The following is a 26,246-nucleotide window of genomic DNA, read 5'->3' on the forward strand; positions in this document are numbered from 1 at the left end:
GCTCTGTTTTTAACCCCATGTTCCGTCTGCCCAACCGAGGAAGACTGTGAAGTCCCAGAGGGCAGGGACCACCCTTCACCTCTCTAATCCCAGCACCTAGCACAGTTTCCTGCACATTAAAAATGCTTAAAACAATGTTGCCAAAATAAAGCAGTTAATTCACGGCATTGCTGAGTGATGGATTTCTGTTTAAACCTCTTCAACAGTGCAGACGAAATGGGGGTTTACAGGGTTGTGTCTAATGATCCCACGGGCTGAGCCAGGTCCGCCGTGGTCGATAAAAGCAGCAGCGGATTTCCAACACTCACGATACAGGAGGAATAATTGCACTGATTTACTGATCAATGAGCGCGCGGTGCAGGCACCGGCTCCGAGTGGGCGTAGTGGACTGATGCTGCCCCCTCCGGCTCCTGTCACGAAGCAATCAGCATCAAAGCCTCAGAAGAGAAGCAATGCACACAGTTTCTCTGACTCGAAGCTAGAGTTACATTCTTGATGACAGATGCGTAGAAAAGGGTGATTTATAAAATTATTAGGTGGGAATTGGTTGCCCCTGGAAAAACCATCAGGGTACAGAGCTTAATTTTCCAAGGGGAATCTGTCATCCACGAAGATGGGGGTGGGGGCAGACGCGGCCGGTCCTGCTGGCGGATTCTCACGGCAGTGGCAATAACATCTGGTCATTTACTCCGCACACCTCGTCTCGTCTTCGTTTATCCAAGAGATGGCTGAGAGCATGCTTCTCACTCAAACACGGGACAGGGGGAAGAGTGAGTTCTAGGTTTCCACGCATTTATCAGTACTGAGAAGCATCCATTTTAACACAGAACAAAAACCCCTGAGCCAAAAATGCCACCAAGTGCTCATTTTCTGAATGACCCCGTGACCACCGTGACGGAACGGCCACAGAGTCTGTGATCGACATGAGGCACTTCTGAGAGGGAAAGGACAGCGCGTTAGGAGCTGTGAGAGACAACAGGCACAAACCGCGCTGTCTCCGCTGACGCGCTCTGCGGTCCTCCCACCGGGTGTCACAGGGGCCAGACCGGGGACAAGGTGGCAGGTGGCTGCTAATGGGACGTGTGGCAGCAGCAGTGCCAGCGCCTTCCCACTGCACTTCCTGGCCAGGAGCACAGGCTGGGCGTGAGGAGGGGTGGATGCTGTCCCCCTCACTGTGTGCCCCAGAGACTGGGGTAGCCTCAGGACCAGCGGACCACACCCTCCAGTTCAGCAGCCCCCCACCCCCCGCCCTCATCCTGAGATCCGGAAGGGCTGACGGTCCCCTGCGGACACCAGCACACTTTTTCCACAGCAGGGAAGGGTACCGGCCCTATAAGCACTGGGCTGCTGCGGCTCTAGCAGAATTGTTTACAGGCCTGAGGTTCTCCTTGTAAGAAGCAGCCTGTACATCCGTCTCCCAGGGAGCTGCTTGTAGCCACTCACTGCTGTGACCCACAGCTCCCGCCCAACCCACAGCACCTCCCTGGCTCCTGCCCGACCCACGACACCTCCTGGGCCCCTGCTGTGAACAACCCCACAGTGTACCCCTTGCATCAGGGGCAAATGGCAGGAGAAATGGCAAAAATCAAGGGGCCCCATCTAGGACCCCCTCCAGATGAATTTCATGCTGCTCCTTGCCCAGGGAGCAACTTTTAGTCTAAATTTGACTTTTTCATTCTAGCACAAGGACGATGTTCATAAAATAACCAAAGCTGACAGAGAAACATGACATGACGGTGGCTTCAACTGTCCCGTCCGTTTCTGGATACAAGGAAGGCAGCGCCGGGCAGAGTCTGTTTGTGCCCGATCACAGCCGTGGCGCGGGGCCGTGCCGACCTGCTTGCTCCACAGAGGAGTTTCGACTCATTTGCCTTCACTCCGACTTCCTTTGAGTCTGTGGAACTTTTACTGCCTCTCTCTCCTTCCCGCCTCCATCACGGACGCTATCTCTGGACCACACATAGGTTTGTCTTCATGGATGATTCGCGTCCGGCACCCAGGGACAGGAGGCAGTGTCTTCATTACAGAAGAAATCCCGCACGAAGCTTCATATCTCTCCTGATAAAGGCACGGCAGGGGGTGAAGGGAAGGACGAGGAATGATTTCCTATCTGTATGTACTTAAATTGCCAATATCCAGGAGCCCTGGGGGAAATGCTGGTTTTCCGCTCTGCCGTGGCGCACAGATGAATCTCTACTGCATGGTGTGGCAGCCGCCACAGAGGCGCCGGGGCATGGACTAATCCGCTCGTGGGCACGCCTGCTCTCCCTCGGTCTCCCTTGGTAGAGTTGAGACCTCCACTAACAGTCCAGCAGCTGGTTTTCAGCCTCTTGACCTAATTCTCATTTTCATTTTGAAAGACAGCTCATTAATAATAATGAAAATAACAACTGTTAATGGAGCCGTTGGCTGCGAGCTTTCGTGTGTTTTCTTGCTTAATCCTTAGAAACCCTTAGTGACCGTTACTGCCCCATTTTACAGTGAGGACCCTGCAGGACAGAGAGGCTGAGCAGGTCTCCTGACCCCCCCCCCCCCACCGCCCCCAGAGTGCCCAGTCTCTCCCAGCACGTCTCCCCGACCCCCCGGGACGAGCTCTCCTTTCGCTCCCCCGTGCCTCGCTGGGCCCCCGGCTCACGGGAAGTGCTTAGGCAACAGCACTGAAGAACGGTGGTCAGTGGCCCCAGCTCTATCCAAGGCAAGGGCCATCCCAACAAGCTTGCTGACTGACCATTCCCGTGGAAGGCTTTGAAATGCAATTTTGGTCTGGCCAACAATCCAGGTTACAGTGACCTTGAGGGACATGTGAGGCAGGACCCCCCCTGCTTCCTCCCGAGGCCCAGAGCCCGGGGCCTGCACATCGTGAGGACAAAGACCCGCCCTCCACATCAGGTGGACTCTGAGAACGGGCTCGACCTATGATGCCCAGATGCGGTAGGCGACCATGTGGCCATGGCTCTTCTTCTTGGGCAAACACAAGCACAGAGGAGCCGACGCTGGCCGTGGTCCCAGCAGCCTGTCCAGTATGACCCAGGGCCCGTGCGGGGATTCCTCACGGGCGTCCACATTCCTGCGTCCTCATGGAAGTCGTCCTCATCACACAAGGTTGAACGGCAAAGGGGCATGAGGAGGAGTCACACAGTGTCCCAGACAGCAGCCGGGCAGCAGGCGACCTTTCTCTGCTGTAGGCCCCTACGATGCGGAAGTGACTCTGCTTCTTCACTGAGCCCATGTCTCACCTGCCCCACCTGGTGAGGGCGCAGCTCTCTGAGAAGACACGCACCTGGCTCTGCCGTGCCTGCTGGAGTTCATGCAGATCCCGAGGCCTTGTCCATGGCACGAGCTCTGCGCATGTGCAGGGCGCAAAATACCCGCCCGGTATTGGCTCAAATAATCTCAACATCTTCGTAACAGGAAAGTAAGTGTAAAAGTGGCCCAAGTTGCTTCCCACGTGTTTCCAAGACCGCAGCCATCTTCTGATGAAGCTCGTGGAACTGAAGAGCAATCGAAACACTGCCGGACTCACCCACCTTTGCCAGCAGGTTCCACTGGTCACCTCCCAGGGGAAGTGACTAATGTTTAGCAAGAAGGAAGTGTGAGCAGTGCTGTGAACACCCCCACCCTGGGACCACCCTGGGCTTTGTGCTTTGCCCGAAGTCCCACCCTCAGGGTGCATGACAGTCCCCTGCTCTGAAGATCACTCTCAACCAGCCAGCTCAACCTGGGAACCGCAGTGTCACGGGTTATCGTAAAACAAAATGTACAATTTCCCATTTAAAGGTGCACTGAGCTTTCTAATCATCTCTTCAAAATGTTCTTGAATGTGCTTCATATCCCAAAATGGCTCCAGCGCAGGTTTAGCATTGACATAAAGTGAATTCTTACCCGGAGGGCTGGCACAGGCGGTACCCAGACCCGGTGCCCACTCGGGACGCCCACCAAGGGCAGGGGTGCCAGGAAGGGGAGGTTTCTGGGATGTGGGGCTTGCAGGGTTCCCTCTAGGATAGTCCTTGGCAGCTGGGACAGCCGGTCACCCTGTGTCACCTAGTTCCAGCCAAATTTAGGGTCCCCGCTGTCCTCCCTTGAAGTTCAGCGTCCATTGCTGTCCAGGGTCCTTTCCCAAAGTGCGGAACCCATGCTCTGTGCTGCCTCCCAATGTCCTGTCTGCATGGTGGACGGCGCATCACTACAGCCCCCAGGCCTGTCCCACGGAAGACATCGCGAGGACCTGCCCCAAGGGCAGTGGGGAGCACCGAGGGGCTTAGCAAGGAGGGTGGCTGCGCAGCCACTGCTGGACTCGGGGCTGTCACCATGCAAGGGCTCAGGGACACTTCTCTGCATGCGCCCCTGCCCCTCACCGTACCGCCCAGATGGGGCACAGGAGAAAAACCAAGAGACTCCCCCCCACAGGAGACAGGCAAACCCGGATCGCAGAGTGAGCTGCGAAGGTCACCTGAGCTGGCTGCCTGTCCTGCTGCGCCCTGGGGAGCTCATCCGGGGCGGTGGCCTGGGACAGGGCCTCCAGGTACGGCAGGTAGCGCTCAAGGGCCTTGGCCAGTGCGAGGTCGTCCTCCAGCCGGCGCCGCCGTTCGTCGTCAGCGCTCGGCTTAAAGCTCCTGAAAAGCAAAAGAGCACATGAGCCAGCTGCATGCGCGCTGGAGGTCAGTCTGCCGCTGGCCCCTGCCGGGCGCCGCTGCTGGACTGTGAGACGGGCACGTGGGCGGCCTCGCGGCCCCACCAGGCCCACACATGGGGCCGGCAGCTCTCCCTGAGCAGGGCTCGAGTCTCTTGCGCCCCCATCTCTGTGAGCGGCAGCGTCATTCCATCAATGGGCTGCTAAGCCACAGACCTGCGGGTTCACAATGGACTCATCAGCCTCGCACCCACTGACATCTCGGGAAACAGTAAACAGATTTATTGCCAGAAACCCCAGTCACGTGCCAGCTCCCTCGTCATTCATGTCTTCGCTCGAAGAGGCTGCCTCCCCACCACCCAGTCCGAGGATCGTCCCAGTCACTGTGGATCAGGTCCTCTGGGCTTATGTGACTCGCGGAAGTTACCTTCTTTCTGCAAACACGTGCTCCTTCTAGCTGGCCGCCCATCAGAGCCTGCAGGACGCCTGAGGGAGGGAGCCCAGGGCTCTGCGTTTTCCCTGTTTGTGGCTCCAACCCCAGAACTTACAACACAGCCCGACTCACTGTCGACACTGGGAAAGTGTGTGTTGACTGACTAAGCGACTGCAGTTCCTCCGTGAAACTCTGGGTTCATGCAGAGTTAGCTCAGAATGCGAGCATTTCCCACTGGTGATGTGTGCGATGACACTTCCAGCGCCAGGAAACATCAGTGGGAAATCTGAACCTCTCATCGCTCACCGTGAGACGAGAGGGATGCGACGGACGGGCTTACTTGAAAAAGTCTTATTTCCTCTTTAAGGAAATGAAATTTTTAAGTTGTAGAAAGCGTAACAGTCTTTGTTCTCTCCGGCGACCACAAACACTGTGCAGAAAGCCATGGACATGTTTCCGCTGCCAACTACACCCCACTTCACCTGCGCTCTCCACACAGTGCGCATCAAAGGCTGCGGCCGATTTTAGAATATTAAATAATGATGAGTAATGGTTCCCTGACATTTGCACAGCCATGCATGGCGGGGAGTCGGGGGTTGCACCCTAAATGCACTCAATTTTCATGTAAGCAAACACTGGGTTTAAAACTTGTATTTCTGCATCACCTCCCAGAAGCACGCTTGGTGCCGAGCGATAATTCCCGACACCAGGAGGAGGTGCCGTCCCGTGATGTAAGCGTGGGGCTCGGGAAACGTGGGCACAGGGGCCGGGACTGGGCTCATTTGAGATTTTCTTCATTTCTCCCCATCTCTCCTCTGCTGGGTTTGTACCTGGAAAGAGTTGGCTTTTAAGTAACAATTTGATTTTTCACTTTTATTTACAAAAATACCAAATAGGACAAAGTTCTGTGATGATTTCAGAAAATGAGGTGTTTTGATGTGCAGAGATGGAAATCCCTCAGCTCACCCAGCACAGGGTTGCTTTGGAAAACACATGAACACAGGAAATGAGGCATGGTCTTCACAGGGCTGAGGCAGCCCAGTCCCCCCAGGAAGGCGGGGGGTTCCCCCTCCGGGTCCTGTGTGATCTGGGACCTCTGGAGCCGTCACAGGTCTGTGGGGCTGGTGTCTCCTCACCGCAGCAGGAAGACGCAGCATCAGCAGGGTCTGCCAGGGAGAGCCCTATGGGCACTGGGTGGAGGGGCCGCCTCTGAAGATGCACGCCAGCATCTGTGTGCACGTGGCAGGGCTGAGCGTCCATCACTACGCTGAGCGACATGCAGCAATGAGCCTGCCCTCCGGCCTGACGTGGACCAACACTTTGTAAGTGTGCACTTTCTGCTCCAGGAGGATTACAAATGGCTCACTCATAGGTCCCTTCTCCACATGTGCACCGCCCTTCAGGCTGCAGATAACACGAGGCGCTTTACGCTGCCACCCCACTTGCTGGAGGAAGAAAAACCCGAATGACAAACAAAAACCTTGACAACGCGGATGCAGTGAGCCTGTTTTCCTTCCTCCCCTCGTCGTCCTGACCTCACGTGAGAATCATTTGGGCTGTGACTCGTCACACGAAGCCTCACGGCCACCCTGACCCCGTGCTTCCGGTCCTGCCCTCTGTGACGCCACTGGCTCATCACGTCTGGCTGCCCCCGGTCCTCTCGTTGGGCTCCTGGGAGCTGCAGCAAAGGGCACCCTCGGGCTCGTGGGGTCTCGGCATCCCCTCCGCTCTGGCTCTGCTCCTGCCATCCAGACCTGTCTCAGTGCTCTGCCGGGTTTCCAGGCAGCATCTCCTCTGGTGTGGCTTGGGGTCCCTGAGCTCCTGCCCCGCTATTCTTTGGCCTTTGGGAGCCGCCCCGCCCATCCCTCCTCCTGGTGGAGCTCAAGGCCACTGGATGCTGCCCCGCATCAGGTGAACATTCCCAGAGAGGGAGGGAAAGGCGGCTGGTGTGCAAACGCCCAAGTGCAGTGTGAAGACCAGTGTTAACGAGCTGGAACTCATTCAGCACGGCTGGGCTTTGGTTTTGGTCTGTCGGACAGAAAAGCCTTATGTACATGCACAGACCACAGTGGCACAGGGTCGCCAATGAGGGGGGTGTGCGGGGCACAGGCCGGTCCGTCTGGGAGCGAGCGGGCTGGCGTGGCGCGCGGAGGCAGTGTGCGCACGGTCGCATGTGTGCCCACGCACCCCATCCCACAGGACTCGGACGTAAACTGCCTGGGGCTCAGGCTGAGCCCCGTTAGACAACACAGGCATCATTTTTCTGTTACTGAGAGTTTTCTAACCGAAGGCTGTGGATTTACAATAGTGTCTCTGGGGGGAAAAAGTGATTTTCCAAACCAAGTCCTTAGGGGAGGTCCTTTTCACTTCTCACGAGCAGGAAGAAAACCGCACAGCGGCTCAGCGCTGAGACAGCCCCAGCTTGCCCACTGGGGTTTGTCTCCGGACTCAGTTTCGACCTCCCCGCGGCTCAATTTCCTCCCCTGCAAGACGGGGTGACACCTCAGTGGTCACCCCGCAGTGAGCAGCAGGAAGACATGGGATGGTGTGGAGCGCGACGTCCGGCCTAGAATGGGTTGCTGCGTCTGGGGAACGGGAAGACTTCCGTGACCAAGCTCTGCCTTGTGTGCTAAAGCGAAAGCAGGTTCTCGCTGGGAAGTGGGACTCCTTGACTCTCCTGCTCTCCACTGAGGCTCTGGAGATGCAGGACTTGTCCAAGGGTCTTGGGGGGCGGGGGAGGACCCGTGGGCTAGGACACAGGGGAGGAAGGAAGCCCCCCCTCCCTCCTAGACACCCTGACGTTCTGGAACCTCTACTACAGCACGACAGTGGGTGCTTTGTGCCAGGACACAGGAACCGAGTCCACTCACCTGGCGGGGTGGGCAGCCCCGGGGCGCGGCAGGTGGGCTCTGGGCAGGCGTGACAGCTCCTGGGCCAGCACGCGCTGGGTGTGGTCATCCTGCCACGTGAAACCTGCAGGGAGGTTGGAAAAGCCACACGTTAACTGGGAAGCTGAGCCGAAGCTCCTGCTCAGGGTCACAGCAGCTCCCGCCCCCGCCCCGGCACAGTGACCAGCCAGGCTGCCATCACTTGTCCAAGTCCCCTCCATCCACAAGTTCCCACTCTCAGAGAGTCCGGGCCAGAGATGCGGGAAAGCCAGGCTGAGCCCTCCATCCGGGAGGGAGGTTCTGTCCATGGCGAGAGACGCAAACCTGGGAGTTCTGGCCGGTGTGCCCAGGCGCTTGCTGCCGCCGCGGGGTGATCCCTGTGTCCCGGCCCCACTCCACGCAGAGCCCCGCGCCGGGAGTGAAGTAAGGGATATTGTTACTGTGAAAGCAATTATCATGGGGCTTAATGTACTGTATCTGGGAGCCAATTACATTATATTTATACTCAAATGTTATGACAAAGAGCCTTATTTATAACAAGGGAGAAGTGGTTATGAAGGCGAAATCCATGTGATTATGCATTAATTACACGCACTGCAGATCACATGATAATTATGCTCAAAATTACCAAATAACTCCCCAGAATAATTATTATGCAATTTGTACATTTTAGATCTTAGGGTAACGCTTTAGCACTTAGAACTACCCCATGCAATTATCCATAATTATCTAATCACTAAATATCATGTAATTACAGAGATATATTTTTATGCCCTGTACAAAAACGCATCAGAACCCCTGCGCCAGGATGGCTGCGCGCTTGCGTGCGTGTGCGGGGAGCTCCGACGACTGAGGAGCACACGCCCCGCGGGCAGGACAGAAACACGGCTCGGGAGACGCAAACTCCTTCAGGAACACACTCGAATACGCGCTTCAAATGCAGACCGAACATTTAGAATAACGTACAAATGACACGGTTCGAACAGCGGGCACAGTTCTGAACCTCGGAGGGCCCGCCGGCTTAGCCAGCGTGGGAGCCGTCGGGGAAACGTCCGCACTGGCTGGCCCCCGACGGCAGCCTGTTCCGAGTGCTCTGCTGGGAACACAGCGTTCGAGGAGGAGCTCCCGCGGGGAGGCCCGGCCCCAGGGCCCTGTGACCTTTGCTTCAGGATGGAACGTTCTGAATAACGAGCAAGTCTGTTCCATTTGCTAAAAGCAAGGACAAATCACCCCCCCGTGAATGTGTTCTGTGGCTGCTGCAGGCCCGTGCCCGGGACTACGCTCACTGGAAAGCACGCGGGCAACACGCACACAATGTCAGCAGCAGGTTTACAGAATAAGCAGCTTTAACCGTGCCATCCCCAGGGACAGCCTGAATATCCATCTCTATCTGAAACAGAAAAAATCGAGAGCCAACCAAAACTTCCCATGAAAAATGTTTAATTTAAACAATAGCATTTGGATACTATTTTTTTCCTCTGAAGAGCACAAAAGTCCAAGGTGTGTCACACCTGGGGACTGCGAGGAGGACTTGGTCCTTCTGGAGCAACAGCTGCCTGTGTAGGTGGTGTGAGGGGACCCTGAACCCCAGCCCAGATCTCTCCGTGTTTCTACGAGAGGCGGGACTGGGCCCTCAGCAGGAAAACAAGGAAGGCCCGGAGGCCCCGCTCAGACGCACCCTGTGCCTCTCTCCAAGGCACAGAGGAGAAGGTAAACCCTGGGAGGATGGGACCCTCCTCCAGGCATTTGGAGAAGACAGGCTTTTCCCTGCCCCTCCCACTCAGCACAACAGAGGCCTTGGAAGCTACACAAGCAGAGGCTGTGAGAGGGAGAGGAGAAGGAAGAGCGGTTAGGACCTTGGACCCACGGAAGGAAACGGGCTGTGCTGTCGGGACTCGGCGCCGAGTCAGCCAGCAGCCCTGTAGCACCAGGGGGTGCAGGTGACCCCCACCTACAGGCGACAGGAAAGTGCCACGGAGCACATTTCACATGATGGAGCTCGGCTCCTGCCAAGCACCCCAGGAAGAGCACAGACTCGCTACGCAGGCATCCTTCAAACGAGTCTGTAAAGGGGTCCCTGCCCACCCGGGACCCTGCCCGTGTCATGAGCAGGCCAAGTGGGGTGCCAGACTTCCGTCCCTGCTGGCGGGTAACTGCCCAACCCCACCCCTGTGTTAGGGCAGACCACTTGAGGCGGTGAAACCCTGCCCAGCAGTCAGGACAAGGGCCTGTCCCTCAGGTGTCCACGGAGGTCCACTGGGGACCCGGGTGTCTGCCTCCCCCGGCCAGCGCCAGACAGGCACCCCCACCCTAGCAGAGAGGTACCAGGAAAAACCAGCTAAAACACAAGGTTTAAAGGAGATCCAGAGTCTCGTGATATGAAACAGAAATGCCCCGGTTTCCACAGAAAACTACTGGTCCTCCCCAAACCAGAAAGATCTCAACCTGAGTGGAAAAAAGGCCACCAGGAGACCCCCTGGCGCGGTGACGGAGGCGCTGGCGCTGCCTGACGGGGGCCGTAACGCACTTGACAAACTCCCCCGGTGCAGAAGCACGAGCTCGCCTGCACCACGCGAGGCAGGAGGTCTCGGCAAGGAGAGAAACACACAAAGAACCAAACAGAAATAACTGGAAAATGAACCGCTGAGCGGAGGCAACGGGCAGATGGGGGACGAGGGAAGGACCCTTGAGTAGGGACAGAGCCACAGAGTCACTCAATTCCAGCAAAGGGAGAAAATCATCTGGGAAGAAACACGGTGGAGCTACAGCCAAAGATCTGACATTGAAGCCACCCGAGCCCCAGAGCAGAGGAGGAAGAGGGCAGGGGTGGAAAGGCACCCAGAAAAATGTAATGGGTGAAACCTCCTCATTTTGGCAAGAGACTGAAACCTACAGGTTTCAGAACCTGAGCGCCCCAAACAGGATAAACCCAAATCTCCTCCGAGATGCATGGCAACCCTAAACCTCTGAGAACTAAACGCTAAGAAACAATCTCGACAGCATCTTGAAGTAACGGTCCCTCACGTACGAGGGAAACAATTCCCGGGACAGAGGACTGTGCGTCAGGACCGCAGCGGCCACAGCAAACTGCATGGCACTCCCAGAGCTGAAGGAGGGCCTCCCAACCCGTGAAACCAGCTCTAAGGAGGGACGGCCAATCAAGACAGCCTCAGATAAAGGGAAAGGAGGGCACTTGTACCAGCAGGCCGGCCCGACCGAATTGCTAAGCAGACTTCTCTAGACACACAGGAGACACTAACCGCAGCAGCCTGGGACCTCAGGCAGGAAGGAGGGTCCCGGGAGGTAAAGGGCTGGAGAGATACAGTGGGCTTTTTCCTCCTGCATTTTTAGTTTTGCTTGACAGTTGAAGCAAACGTGATAATAGTGTCCGATGTGCTTCTAACTCTATGCCGAGGAAAGAGTTAAAATAATGACAAGAAATAACGGGAAGGTGTCACAGTGGGAGGCAGGTACCCTCCACGCCACCCTGACGGCACCAGCACCAGTGACGCATGTGTGATGGGACATCTAGACCAAGCGCTAAGCGGGCCAGGAAGAGGGTCGCTCAAAAAACTATACGTAAATCAAAATATTTTGCTAAAATGTCAACTCGAACTAAAGGAATATACGGGGAAAAGAGAAAAATAATAGAATAGAGAACAAAAAATAAAATGTGAAATTTAAGCCTGAAGAGCAAAAATGACCTTAAACGTAAATGGGTTAAATATGCCAGGGAAAACAGACCTCGACAGAACGGATGGGAAATGTACAACTCGATGGCATGCTGTTTATAAAACGTCCACTTCAAATACATCACCGCAGGCAGGTGAGGGTAAAGGCATCGGGAAAGATACCCCTGAGTAAAGGAGAGGAGCACTGGCGAGAGTAGCAGCGGTAAGTTGGTCTCCAGAGCCAAGAGAACCACCAAGGACAGAGACGCAATGATGGGAGGGCCGACCCACTCGTACAACCTCTGCCCCAAACGACAGGGCTGCGGGGGGAGGCAGGAACCCCGGGACGGAAAGGGCGCGGGCACAAACCCACGACCGTGGCTGCGGGCTTCTACACCACGTCAACCCTGAACGAGAGAGAGAAAACACCCACAACCAGAGAAAAGATCAGCAGTGCCATCAGCACTTACAGAACAGCCTGTCCGGAAACAGCAGCATCCCCCGCCCCCATCAAGGGCCCACAGATCGCAGAACAGGGGGCCACATCCCGGGCTGTAAAACTAACTCAGAGAAATGAAAAGAATCGAAATCATTCAGAGGGCTTGGTCCAAGCACAACGGAGTCAAACTAGAAATTGACAGCATAAATACAACAAGAAAACCCCCAAAGAGTTGGAAATTAAGCAACACACTTCTGAATAATCCCGGGGATAAAACACATTCGTCGGCAGCCGTCCGTCTCGAGAGACGATGGTGTAGCTTCTTAAGAGTCTATCTGCACCGCCGAGAATGGCTGTGCAGTCCGACTCGGGAGTGACACGATATCTGTCTCCTCCCGTGTTGAATCGACACCTTACGATGACGCTGAAGTGTCCTCTCCAGTGAAGCTGAAGCTACAGAGCCTGGGCAGGGTGATATGGAGGGTCTGCTGTTGCCCATGCAGGGGCAACATTAAACTGAGTGAAAATGAAAATTCAACAGATCGGCCCTGGCTGGGGGGCGGGGGTGCTCAGTGGGTTGGCATGTTGGCCGGTGCACCAAAGGGCAGCAGGCTCGATTCCTGGTCAGGACGCACGTCTGGGTCGTGGGTTTGATCCCCAGTCAGCACGTCTGTGAGAGGCAGCCGATTGACGTTTTTCTCTGACATCAATATTTCTTTCCCTCTCTTTCTTCCTCTCTAAAATCAATAAGCATGTCCTCAGGTGAAAATTAAAAAGAGAGAAAAAGAAAAAGAAAAAAAAGAAAATGCAACATATCAGAATTTGCTGGAACAGTTAAAACTGTCCTGAGCGAAATTTTCCTACCAAATGCTTACATTAGAGTAAGTCAAATCAATCATCTAAGTTCCCAGATGAAAAACCTAGGGGGAAAAGAGCAAACTAAACCCAAAGCAAGTAGAAGGAAGAAAATAATAAAGAGCAGATCTCAATAAAATTGAAGTCAGAAAAAAATAGAGGAAGTCAGTAAAAACAAAGGCTAGTTCTGTGAAAAGATGAGTAAAGTTGACAAATCTCCAGCAAGACTGACAATATCGGTAATGACATGGGGATGTGAACGCAGACCCTGAAGGCCCACAGGGAGCAAATGCACGCGCGGGTTCATGGCAGCGTCACAACAGCACGAGCACACTGCCCACCCGTGGGGAAGAGGCATCAGGAAGCCCTGTGGCCACTGAGAAAACTGAATTCATACTTAAAAACATCCCCCCAAAGAAATCTCCAGGCCCACATGATTTCACTGGAAGATTCTACCACACATCTGAGAGAAAATTAACCTGAATTCTATACCACATCTTCCAGAAAGTAGAAGAACTAGTTCCTAGTTAATTTTAAGTAGCTAATATTAACCTGATACCAAAAGCAGATAAAAACACAACTAGAAAAAGAAACATAGAGATCCTCTCCCATGAATACAGACATAAACATACTTAAGAAAATATTAGCACATAAAATCCAGAAATAGATGAAAATAATAACATATCATGGGACTTATTCCAGGGTTGCAGGGCTGGGTCAATATTCTAAAATAAATCAACGTAATCCATTGTACTGATAGGCTAAAAAAGAAGAAAAAAATCACATGATCAGATCAATGCAGAAAAAATATTTGAAAAACATTCAGCACCTACTCCTGAAGGAAAGTCTCAGGAAAATGGAACTGAGTGGGGCTCTGGCAGCCGGACAATGAGCATCCACATAGGTGCAGAGTGACCGCGCCACCCCCGCTCAAGATCCGGAACAGCCACGGATGTCGCGGAGCTGCGCGTCCCAGCCGGCCGGCGGGAGGACGAGGAGGGCGCGATGCGCAGGTGAGGAAGGCAGAGGGGACCCTGCGCCCGCTTCCAGATGGCACGGTCTCTGCACGGCAACTCCCAACGAAGCGACAGAAACCCCCACCACTAATAAATTATTTTTCTATGTGCCAGCTGTGAACACACTGACCCCAAAATTAATATAAAACACGATTCACTGTCACTTGAGAAATTAAATACTTTGGGGTAAATCTGACAACACTCGTGCTGGACTGGCTAAAAGCTACATCACGTTGATGAGAGAAATCAAAGATCTAAATAAGTGACAGACGTAACATGTTCATAAATCAGAAGTCCCCACACGATAATGATGTAAGTTCTCCCCCAAATAAGTTAATATACATGTTTAACACAATTCCTATCAAAATCCCAGCAAGATTCTTTACAACTTAATGGTTGAAAAACTGCCTTTTCATGAAACAGTGCTGCAGCAATTAAACATCCATAAGTAAAAACAGGCACCTCGGCCTAAGTCCCTCACCTAACACACAGACACATGCACACGCGTGCGCACGCACACGCATACACATGCACAGTAGCCAAACTGGATTAGGGAGATAAACGCAAATTATAAGACAATGAAAATTTTAGGGGAAAAAAAACATGGAAAACCTTTGGGACCTTGTATGAACCAAAAAGTTCTCAGAATTGGTACCAAACATCACCCATAAAACAGAAAAATGGGTAAATTGGGTTTCGTGAAGATTAAAATTTCTAGTTGGGCAAAGTCCCTGTGAAGAGGTTGAAAAGACAAAGTGGGCGCGAATCCTTCAAACCACAGGGCCAACAGGTGACTGTGTCTGAAACACGGATCTCTCAAAAGTAAACATTAGAGTCCAGTTAGAAAATGGGCGAAAGACACGAAGGGATGTCTCACCGAAGAGGCCACACAGACAGCACAGAAGCTCATGAAAAGTTGGTCACTGTCACTGGCCACCAGGAAATGGGAGCTGAGGCCACCGTGAGACACCATGGGGCACCTGTCGCAAAGGAGGGACAGGCCCGAGCAGGACACTCCGGTGCCACCCTGGGATGCCGGCATTTTCTGTGGCAGCAGGCAGCCTGGAAAACCTTTCTGAGCATGACAGAAATAAGCAGAGTCTGAGAAAGATGACAAAAATAACATGAAAGCTGTGAGGGAAATAGTAGCATCTGCCCACTGAGCCTCAGCTGTGAGCCAGGCCCCGGCCCCGCACTTCCTGTCCCAACCCCACAGACTGTGAGTGACGCACGGAAGGTCGCACGGAGACAGGGAAAGGTTGTGACACAGTCTGTCCCTGAGATGACATGCTGTGGATGCAGAGACTGACGGTGGGGACGGTGTGAAAGGTGATTCAGGAGCAGAACTGAGAAGCACTAGTGATCGGTTCTACTTGGGAAAAAGGAGAAAGAGACGTTCAAGGCTGAGGATGGGGTGCCCAGGCTGAGTCCCAGGAAATGGGGAATGGAGCTGATCGACGGCCATGGAGAGGGTGGCAGGGAGAGGGACAGACAGACGGGTGTGGAGAGGGACAGACGGGCGTGGAGAGGGTGGCAGGGAGAGGGACGGACAGGCGTGGAGAGGGCAGCAGGGAGAGGGACGGACGGGCTGCTGAAACAGAAAACCGGAGGTGGAGGAAGACCTAGCACAGGCGTGGGGGCCATGACGCATAAGCCAAGGACGAACAGAACACACACGGAAAGTGCCAGAGGCACAGGGAAGGTGCTCCGGCTCCTGTCGGCGGTGCTGAGAGTGAGACGCGTGCTTGACAGCGAGACCCGCGGTGGCAGGCTGGGTCTCACAGGGCACTGCCCCCTCGCGTGTGTGCCCGTCACATGACTGGACTTGACTGACTGGCCTCTGTTTCACTATGAACTGTCACGATCCTTGGTGGCTCCTGGGTTGCAGCTGGACACAGAGACGAGGCCCCCGTTGCGGGGCAGGGCATGAGAACTGACGGGAGGAAGTCGTCTGGGCACCGAGCAGGACGGAGGAAGAACCTGGGAGACTCTGCCAGAGTGAGGAGAAGAGGTCTGGGCGAGAGCGTCCAGAAGTAACGGCAACACGGGAGGGGGCCGGGGGCCAGGGGCCAGGAGGACAGGAGGACAGGACCGCCCAAGGCTGAGGGGTTTCTCAGCCAGACGCTGAGATGAGACCAGCGGGGTCAGCGGGGTCGGGGCTCCCCTTTACACCCAGAGCAGGCAGAGCGATGGCCCAGCCCTGAGTTGGTCATGGAGCCTGGTGTCCAGACACGGGAGCTGGAGCCGGGCACCGACCTGAGCGGGCTCCGCTCAGGGCCAGTCGTGGAAGAATTCACGGCACTCCTAGACAGTGGACAGACTTCTCTGTACACCGGGCACCTAAACGTCCAAGACTTTCAAAGGCAGTGCTTTTGTTCGGGATAGTTTTCTCTGTCTCTTTATTGAGTATTTTCAAAGACAGTTTATAAACCAGACAAGAAACTAGTCTTGTCATTACATAGTCACACTTCATTTTCACTTTGCAAACAGTGTGATAATCAACTTATTCATTGACTTGGTTGTAAACCACATGTTTATTTCACCTGGCACCGAACAACGGCACACGCTTTCCTATACGCCCACCTTCCAGGAACCACTGGTCACCGTAACTGGGAATGTTCGAGACGCTTTTGCCACCTTGGTAAAGGAAGACCCGGGAAGAATTTAGCTGTCCTGAGCAACAGCAAACATCTTCCCGAGGTGAACGCTGTGAAGAGAAAAACATGCACGCTGACGCCCTGCACAGGCCGTGGGCTCGCTGTAAACCACCCAGGGTGCCTGTTCGGCTGTAAGATGCCGTTTGCGGGAGCAGCACAGCTGCAGTCCACACCCCGGAAACCTACGCGGCATCGGACGCGGACAAGCTCTGACCTTCCTGCTGAGCACCTGCCATTGACGGACGTCTTATTCGACCTCATCTGCAAGCTTGACCATCAGTGAACTAAAACGTGAACCCGTTTACCACTGCTGGAGGTGCGTTATTAGAGTATTTTTATCTGACTGTTCAGTTTTAAAATGGTAAAAAATAGAATGGACTGTAGAGTCCACGTTGGTATCCCCGGCAGCAGCGCCAGTCCCACCGGCGTTATTAGTTAATACTGACACAGAAGCTTTATTTAAAACAGGAAACTGGAAAAAGAGTGCAGGGTGGCCAAGCTTGGTTTCCAGTGTGTGTGTGTGGGGGGGGGGGTGTAACCCCACACCTTTACCAGGTGGTTCCCCTGTCACACAGACTCCTTCAGGGCAACCGCCCCTGTGGGTTTCAAGGGACTGAAGTGCATCTGTGGCTGTCTGGCTTCTTTAGCTCCAGACTTCCTGGGCACACAAACACAGATTTGACACGTGGCTGCAATCCGCCAAATGCTGGAAATAAGCTGATAAAGTAGGGGGTGCGACAAACACGAGACCTTCAGTCTCCTGGTCTGTGACGCTGCGGCGGTGAAGACTGACAGGCCTCCTGCGCTCGTCAGGGGCTTCCCTTCTCCTGGAGGAGACTCACTAAGTATAAAGGCCCTCCACCAAGGAGCAGCTGAGGCCCCTTGGAGAGGCGACACACCAGGGACCCAGTGACAAGGGGCTGCGGGACAAAGGCAGGCCCTGCACCTGGCTGCCGGCTGCCTCGTGTCCTCTGGGGCCGTGCAGCGGAGCGGGAGAGGGAGCCAGGCAGGCTGACACCTGAGGCCGAGGCCTGCCCGCTGATGTGTGATGTGTCACGTTGGTCCCCACCAATGCCACAGGCCTGACTGCCTTCTCTGGGGCTTGTCCAACGGCAGGATGGTGAAGGTTTCACCAGGGACGTGGGTGGGTCAGTACCCTGGGTGGGCTGAGTCGCTGTCCCTATGAGGAAGTGGGCGGCTCCTCTGCTGGAGCCACACAAACACGGCGCTGCCAGGACGCGGGCCTGGGTTCCCGTCATGGCCAACAAGGGGCTCCAGACCCAGTGATCCTACCGCCTCGCCCTTGCTGCCGTGGGGTGCTTCATTTCAGTCCGAAAGCCGGTGCCCGGCCCACTGGTACCCTGAGCTGCAGATTGTTCCTGCCTCCCTTCACTGTCAGAATGTGCCAGACGGGTGTGTGATCAGCTGCCTCCCCAGTTTCACAGCCGCCAGGTCAGTAGGGGACGCCACAGTCTAAGCTGCTGCTCCACAGCCCCGGCCATCACGCTCACTCTCGGCTCAGACTTGCATCTCCAGAGCTCAAGGACACAGCAGGCGACGTCCATGTCCCCTTCACGCTCCTCCTGGTGACCGCGGTTTAGTTCCTGGGCAGCCGCACAAACTAAGGTTACTGTGACCAGGTGACGGCTGCATTTCCCACCTCAGGCTGCAGCAGGAGTGAGGTGGTAAGTGTTCCCACCCGAGGAGAGCAGACCTGGCTTCCCCACGCCCGCAGGATGGTGCCACAATGTCCGCCAGGCAGTGGCATCCGTCACAAAGGGTTTGTCCTGGGCGCAAGTACCTGCAGTTCCAAACAGCCGGGGACAGTGTCCTGCAGACTAAACCTCCTCCTTCGAGGCTGGACAGAAAGCCACCACGTGAACATCGGGGCCTGGACGGTGCTCAGGTTCACGTGCACATCTGCAGGGACCACCAGTTCCTTTCTTAAGGCCGCTTTCCTGTCTCTGACGGATGCGAGGAAGCTGGTTTAGGATGACTCAGTTATTCTCCCCTATTAATAGGTCACAGTTAACTGATGGGGAACACATAAAAGTGGGAGTTACAGGAACATAAAACCAGGCACATCAGTCTCTTAAATCCACAGGAGGAGGGAGGTAGAGCGGGAAAGATGATGGTATTCAGTGTTGTTAAATAAAGACCAACTCTGCAGCTCCTTCGTCACTCACCAGATCTTAAAATTCGGTGGCGTACAGAGTCAGTGGGGAGCACGCTTTTCTAACGGCAACAAGGAAAAGACCATTACACGACTGAGATCAGATTCTTACTCTCCAACCGCTGGTGAACAGAAACGGGAAGTGCCGGCGTGGCTGGAGGTCAGGCGGAGGCTGTTGTGAGCCCCGTTTCACTTCTGAGCCCAGAGACCCCAAAGCGCATGGTGCCAGGGGCAGGGTGCAGCCCCCCAGGCAGGCACCCTCGGGCCCAGAGCCCTGGGGAGTGGGACCTCCCTGCGAGGAGCAGCTCGATGAGGGGAGACTTGAGAGATTCCCCCAATCAGCAAGTGGACTCCCCCTCCCCTTTGGGGAAAGCTTCCCTTCCCTGACAGACTTCAAAGTACAAATCATCCTGCCCAGCCTCGGCCGGGGTGACTTTGCTCCCTTCCCCTTGGTGCCCAGGAGGGAGGAAATGTCCGCCTGCTCTCTTACGTCCTTCCCGGGCCGTGCGATTGATTTTAAAATTAAGATGCAATGGCTTGCGTTCCCCTGACAAGGCGTCTGAGCTCTGTGGTCCCCCCAAATGCTTACTAAGAACATATTTGGGGACATTATTTTCTAACATCAAGGAAACGACACACAAGGCATCAACATTCCTAAAAACGCACGCCCGCCCCTGAGGAAAGACTGTGCTGCCGCCGGAACGCTGGTATCTGAACGCCCCTCCCAGGCCCAGGCCCAGGCGCGGCTCAACCAGGAGCCCCGTCTGCCTAAACCGGCTTTGCTTTTGTTGCCAGTGCGTTTGCGCAGCTTCGCTGCTGTTTGTTTCCAATCTTTTAAAAAAACTTATTGATTGATTTTACAGAGAGAGAGAGAGAGAAACACTGATTGGTTGTTCTACTTACTCATGCGTTCATACGTGCCCTGATGGGGTTTGAACCCACAACCTTGCTGTATTGGGACGACACTCTAGCCAACCGAGCTACCCAGCCAGGGCCTGTTTCCAGTCTTAATGGCTTCTGATTGGCCCAAATTGCATCCTAATGGCTCCCGATCAGCCCGCAGGCCCCCAATGTGTGACATCCACCTGGTGAGAGCCAGGGCTGCACAGTCCCCCAGAAGCTCCCTCCCCTGCGTCTCCCATTCTGTCTCCTGTCACCTCCACCCACCTGGGCTCAGACCCCACCCACTCAGAGGGAGAGAACTCAGACAGATGGCGGCAAACGGAGATTCGGAAGGTGGGAGTCTCATGTAAAGATTAAAATCAGGGACCAAAGGGAGGGAGAAAACCGACCAGGTGCAACCCCTTCTGGAGAGCGAAGCCTGGGGCCTGGGAAGCCGGCGGAGGACGCCCGACGAGCCCGTGGCAGCAGGTGGCTGGACTTCAGGAGCAGGTGTGCAAGAGCGAGCTTTTCACAACCCACTTTGGGCCACGACGGTCCTTGTCCACCAGACATTTCAAAGTAGGACAATCTGTCTCCCGAGGAATATGCGTTCTTCCTGTTGACCTTACAGCACTTCCATGGGGAGTGAGTGCAGCCGAAACGGTGTGGCTTTACTAGTAATGAGCCCACAGAGCTCATAGGCAGGGCAGCCACTGTGGGTCACGAGAAGGGACAGACCCAGCACTGAATTTCCAAACGCGTCTGCACCCAGGGGGACGAGTGGCAGGGCCAGCCGGGGTGAGGGGCACACGTGACACAGGTTAAGGAGTGGTCGGAGCCACATGCGTGGGCACCCACTTCCAGGCCGTGTCGCTGCGGCCCCTGAGCAGCCCTCCTGGCTCTCACTGCACAGGATCCCGGGCCGGCCAGCGATGCAGGGAGAGACACGCTCTCGGGATGCTGGAGATGCTGAACCGCATTGGAGGCAGTACTGAGGCTCGTCGGGGCTGAGACGGGAAGGAAACTTAGAGAGAGTTGGTCTGGGCGGCCAGCCTCCCTTCTGGGGGAAGGCTGTGGGTGAGGCAGGAGGCGGAAGCAGAGAGGGGGCCCACAGCCACAGGAAGTCTCAGAAACACAGGGGGCCTGCCAGGGGATAGGTGGAGAGAGTGGGTGGGCCACTCAGGACGCTGCCACTGGCCCCACCACATAGGAGCTCCCACTCAGCTGAGCACCTCACCCCCGTGCCAGGCGCCGCTCCCAACACTTCATGTTGGGGAACAGGGACTGTCCGGCGGGGAAAGTAGGCACAGAGGCAGTAGGCGAGCTGCAGAAAGACACACAACTAGCAGCAGCAGAGCCAGGATGTGGCCCCAGCAGGCAGGTCCCACATCTGAGCTCCTGACCACGGGTGGCCCAAGGTGCCAACCTGCAGGGCATGGGGGTGTCAGGGACAGAGAGGAAAGAGTGCTTTTATCACCACAATCACTATCATTAGGGAAATAAAAATTTACATGATCAATTAACACATCCTTCCAAGGGCAGAGAATGAGGGATTCCAATGGAAATGGGAGAAAATGAGCGAAGCCTTAACAGGCTTTGAGTGTCAAGTCCAAAACCAAGAGCCCCACTCACATGCCTGCAGGGCCGGTGGGTCTGGGGAAAGCGTGAGCAGGACATACTCCACTTCCCAGACAGACACGCTGGTCTGTGTTCAAAACCCAGCCAACTGTTCCTCTTCCAACATGGGCCCCCTCTTTGGTCTTGGAACTTGAGGCCATGTTGCTAGAAGCAGAAGCAGAAAATGTGGCACACCCTCCTCCTCGGTGTCGGGAACCTACACACCCAGGCCTTGGAGACACGAGTAGTGGGAGCAGTCCCGTGGCGGGCGAAGGCCCAGGGCCAGGCTTCCGCTCTCTCCAGGGATCCCAGGGGGTTCCTATTTGATCCTGATTGTACATGTTTGCAATGAAAACACTGGGTAAGACCAAACAAAAATACACATGTGCACATCCACATTCATGAGCACTCACATGCAAACATGCACGTGTGCACCTCACGCACACAGTGTACACCCACTCACACACTCACATGTGCATGCACACAAACACAGCACATGTGTATGCACACAATTCACACCCATGTGTACGCACACGATTCACATGTGCACGGCGCATGCATTCACATGCACACCTGTGTGTATACCCCACATGTATACACACATGTACAGCCACGCATTCACACGCACATGCCCACCCCCTGCAAGCTCAGCTGGCTGGAGGTCTCCACTTTGTGACTTCTACAGCACACACAAATGCTGGTGCCACCACACGGAGGAACAAGAGAAAGAGTCTTACAGAAAAAAACCAGTAAGTTAAAAGAATTTTTTTAATGATGAATCTAAAACTAAATTCTCACAGTTTTTGCCCTGTTGTCTATTCTGTAATGTGACACAAAACACGCTTAATTTCTGAGCCGCATCCTAAAGTTTTCCGCCACGTTGGCGTCAGCTGACGTTCAGCACTGCTGTTCATCATTACGTTGTCATTTTTCAACCAGTCATAAATTTCCTCCCCAACTGGGCCGGGATGAAAGACAATTTCAGTTACCTCGACCTTTGGCAGGAAAAGAAGTTAGCAATTCACCTGTTCTTAAAGCGCTTGTGGAAAACTTTTCTAGGAGAAGAAAAGGCGAAACCACTGACAGGGGCTTGAACACATTTTGACGTGGTTAGAACAAGCACAGAGATTAAAGCGCCCCTGAAATCCCGGTCGGAACAGTATAAAAATAGAGCTGAGGCGAGAACTCCACGTCTAGGCTGAATAAAAACCCTAACGCGCAGAAGAGGGAACGAGGCACACGCAGCGCGGTGCGCCGTGAGCGCGCCTGCGGCAGAGCAGAGACCACGGCGGCTGGGCGCTGAGACTCGGGGCAGCGTCCTCCTGGGCCCGGCGGTCAGCAGGGGGCTGGGAAAGCACTGCTTCTCCAGTGTCACCTCTGCGTGCGACCACCCGCAGGCCTGCGAGAGCTCAGACCAGGCTTGGCCAGCAGGTTGGGTGTGTGGCTCCCGGAATGCGGGCACCACACCCAGGTCCCCATGAGCAAGTGTATGGGATGGCGCCGATGGGAAGGGTGAGGAAGTGTGTGCCACCCATGGCAAACGGGGTCACATCACACCCAACGCCTGGCCTTCTGGTTGCCTTCCGTGACACTATTGTTTCACTAAAAATAAAGGCTTGGTGGGAAGCAAAGGTCCCTCTGTCATTTGCCCGAGCAGCCTGCCTCTCTGGTTGCCATGGCGACCCGGCATTCCCAGCTCTCAGCGTGGGTGGGAACCTGCAGCAGAGGCCCCGCGGGCTGACGGCCCCTCACTTCCACTGCAGAGTTGGAGCTGGGACTGGACTTTGTGCGGAGCCACACAGACAGGTCTCCGGTGCCAGTTACTTGGAGGAGACATGAAACCCTCCCAGCACCTCTGCTTGGTGAGCAGTGGTACACCATTTGGACGGCAGAGACGCAGACCTGAGCACATCGCTACTAAATTATCTCTGTGTGGTTGGCTGCTGCCCCAGAGCCCAGAGCTGTGCTCTCTCGGCTCCCCACCTTCCCCTCAGCCCTGGTCACCATGGACAAACAAGACCCGCCCCTCCCAGCAACTGCACATTTGACAGCAAACCCCGCCCACCTGTCTCCAGGCACCAGGATGCTCAGCACAAGACTGTGGCCGCTGCAGCTGAGGGCTGGATGGCAAATCAGAGAGCTGCAACTCCGCACAGCAGGTCCCCAAGGAGAAGGGACAGGACTTATGAGAAGGGACTGGCTCTGTCCTCCTCCCAACTCCCAACCGATCGAGCACAGTCTGTGTCCTGGTGGTAGCACTGATGAAAATGCTGGAGCATACAAGGGGAAGCCCAACCCCCCCCCCCGATTTATTTATAAAAAGTTATATATTTATTCTTACATGTTTAAACTTAGGCCCCTTCAAAGTGCTCTCCAACTGATTCGGCACACCCATGAGATGTTTTTTCACTGCTCAGAACAGTTTTGAACTTGTTGATTCTGATGCCTTTTAGTGCTTCTGCTGTTTTGTTTCAGCCCTTCCAAATCTGCCAAACATTTCCCTTTGAGAATATTTTCCATCCAGGAAAGCAAACAAAAAAAAGTTGCTCAGGGTAAATAGAGAGGATGGGGCATGGGGGTCATGGCATTTTTGGTCAAAAACTGCTGACCACCCAGTGCGGTGTGAGCAGCTGTGCTTGTAAATCACCCAGCATGAAACGGGCAAACGCACTGAGAGTCTTCAAAACAGTTCACTGAAGCAGAATGCAGCTTCTCACAACCATGCCAGCTGGTACCCTGATCTAGATGGGTTCCTAGCACACCCACCCAGTGGTGGAAGCCTGTCCTACACGGGCCCCCCTAGCAGAAGTAATTTCACGGCTTTATGTGGTCCCCTCTCATAAGCCCCCTCAGTCAAACTGGCACCATTTTCTTTGGGGAGATCTGACTATTCTGCCTGAACGTGGCCTGGCTACAGAAGAATCAACAGATCCAGAACTTCGCCCCACTCGTGAACCCAGGAACCAGACACAAAGGCACGGTTTCCTGGGACAGGACTTACCTGCCCAGATCAAGCTGAACCAGAGTTTTCTTCCTTTTTCCCTCAATGCTTTAGATGTTGGTCAAGCACTAGTACTGGGGGAATTTAAAATAAGTGTGAGTCTTTGCTCCTGGTAAGCCGACAGGCTCTCATAGATCCACTGCCAGGCTCACTTTCTAGGCGACCTGCACCCAGACGTGCCGCGGAAGCTGCCCTGCACGGACCTAGTGACCAGACTTGGGCCCATCCAGGAAATGCAGCTGCTGGTTGGTTAGTTTTTAACCTGCTCCTTCCACAGGGCAAGAAAACCATGGGGCTCTTTTAGGATGAACTTCCCGGAAAGGAGCGAGGGATGCACCAAAAGCAAGTGGTCCTGGCCCCACTCTGCCGGGTCCCAGTGCTGACGGGCATGTGTTGCTTTGACAAAGAACCCCGCACAAAACCAAATGTCACCTGAGACTGGGCACGTGGGCGGGCTGCCCCCGGTCTCTGGAGTGCCGGGGGACCCCAGCCCGGTCAGCACTGGGTGGCTGGCCCTGCCAAGTCTGCCACTGGTGAGAGGGCGCCTGCCAGAGGGCAAACAGGCAGAACAGGATGTGGCCTCCCCGGGCAACAGGGGGCCAGCGTGAGAAGCCTCCAGAGAGCAGGAGGCCATGAAGAAAGACCTGCTCATCGTCTTGTCCTGCACAGCCCCGGCCGATTGTCACAATCCGGGGGGGTGAGGGTGCGTGTGCTCGGAACGGGGGTGCGGGCCACAGGGGTCACGCCTCAGCACAGCCCTTCCTGCCCTCTTCCAGAGATTCAGCCCAAACTCTCTGGGACGGTGTCCTCTCAGCAAAGAGGTGATCTGGCTGCTGACCCCCACAAAGGAGCAGCCTCTGTTTTCTCTGGGGACTCCCCCAGCTCATCAGAGGAGCCCCGTGACCCAGGTCAGGTCGTCCATGTTCAGGACAGTCAGTACGTCCCCCTCCCCCTCTTGCCTGCATCATCATCATCATCATCATCATCATCATCATCATCATCATTGGCGTCTCTGGGCTTCTGCTAACCTTGCCGCTGGAATTCTCATCCAAGGAAGCCCCACTTCCACAGGAGGCTCCCGGGTTTTGCTGTGACACTCCTGCCCGGTTCTGAGTAGCACGTCACAGCCAGTGGGGAACACAATCATGGAAGCTGCCCTCAGCTTGGCCAAGACACGCCCCCTCTCTGAGTCCCAACCACGTGACCACACAATGCCACAGGCTGGTGCTGCCGACATCCCCTGTAAGCGAGGGCCCCTGAGGCAGCTGCTCTCTAGGAACGAATGTGAAGTGTTTCTCCAGCTTCCGACATGTTGGAAGCGTGCTGCCTCCCTGAGGACAGGGGGCCGCATCCTCCGTGCCTGGGACGTGCGGATGGACTGGACCAGAAGCGGTCCTGAAACACAAACTAACTGATGTATCGATCTCGTTCCTGAGAAGGTCGCTCCAGATCAATGACGCGACTGTAAAACCCGTTTTCCGGGCCGTTTCCGAACTCAGGACAACCTGAGTGACGCCCAAGTGTGATCGATGTGGACGATGACCAGGGACGTGCTTCCCAGGGGCCAGGGCACCCAGGGCTCTCAGGTGGTGTTAACCTGTGATCCCTGCCCAGACAGCGTCCCCAGGAAGTGCTGCTTCTCCCAGGCGAGACCGCGCGGGCTCCTTTACGTAAACCGTCGTCCTTCTGTGAGAACCCACACGGCAGGTCTGTCCGGGAACTGAACGGCAGAGACAAGCGTGTCTGCCGTGTTCCCGCCTCTCAGACGGTGCTCCCCTTGTCCAACGCTGATGACCAGCCCCCCAGTCCATGCGTCCTTGCATCCTGGTTCTGGCATTACTGCCATCGGCCCCTGCCCTGAGCGCTGGGGACCCCGGATCCTTGTCTGGCCTGGGACACATCACAGGAAAGCCCCACCCCTCTCCTTTCCCTTCCTAGCCCACGAAGAGCTTCCCCTCTGTCCTCTCAGCCTACGACCCCCAAA

At 55.1% G+C, this 26,246-nt stretch overlaps 1 protein-coding gene across 1 annotated transcript in view; it reads right to left on the bottom strand.

Moving 5' to 3' along the window:
* The window catches only part of PTPRN2 (protein tyrosine phosphatase receptor type N2), a 367,694-nt gene that overhangs the window by 205,244 nt on the left and 136,204 nt on the right, over positions 1 to 26,246 (bottom strand). The window contains exons 4-5 of the mRNA XM_090287741.1: positions 7,934 to 8,036; positions 4,451 to 4,613 (exon numbers count right to left, since the gene is read on the bottom strand). Coding sequence (XP_090143867.1) covers positions 4,451 to 4,613; positions 7,934 to 8,036 — 266 coding nt within the window. The remainder of the gene's footprint in view (positions 1 to 4,450; positions 4,614 to 7,933; positions 8,037 to 26,246) is intronic.

This window comes from Furipterus horrens, unplaced genomic scaffold, assembly GCF_987537825.1.
Source record: "Furipterus horrens unplaced genomic scaffold, mFurHor1.1.pri manual_scaffold_9, whole genome shotgun sequence".
Classification (NCBI taxonomy): domain Eukaryota; kingdom Metazoa; phylum Chordata; class Mammalia; order Chiroptera; family Furipteridae; genus Furipterus; species Furipterus horrens.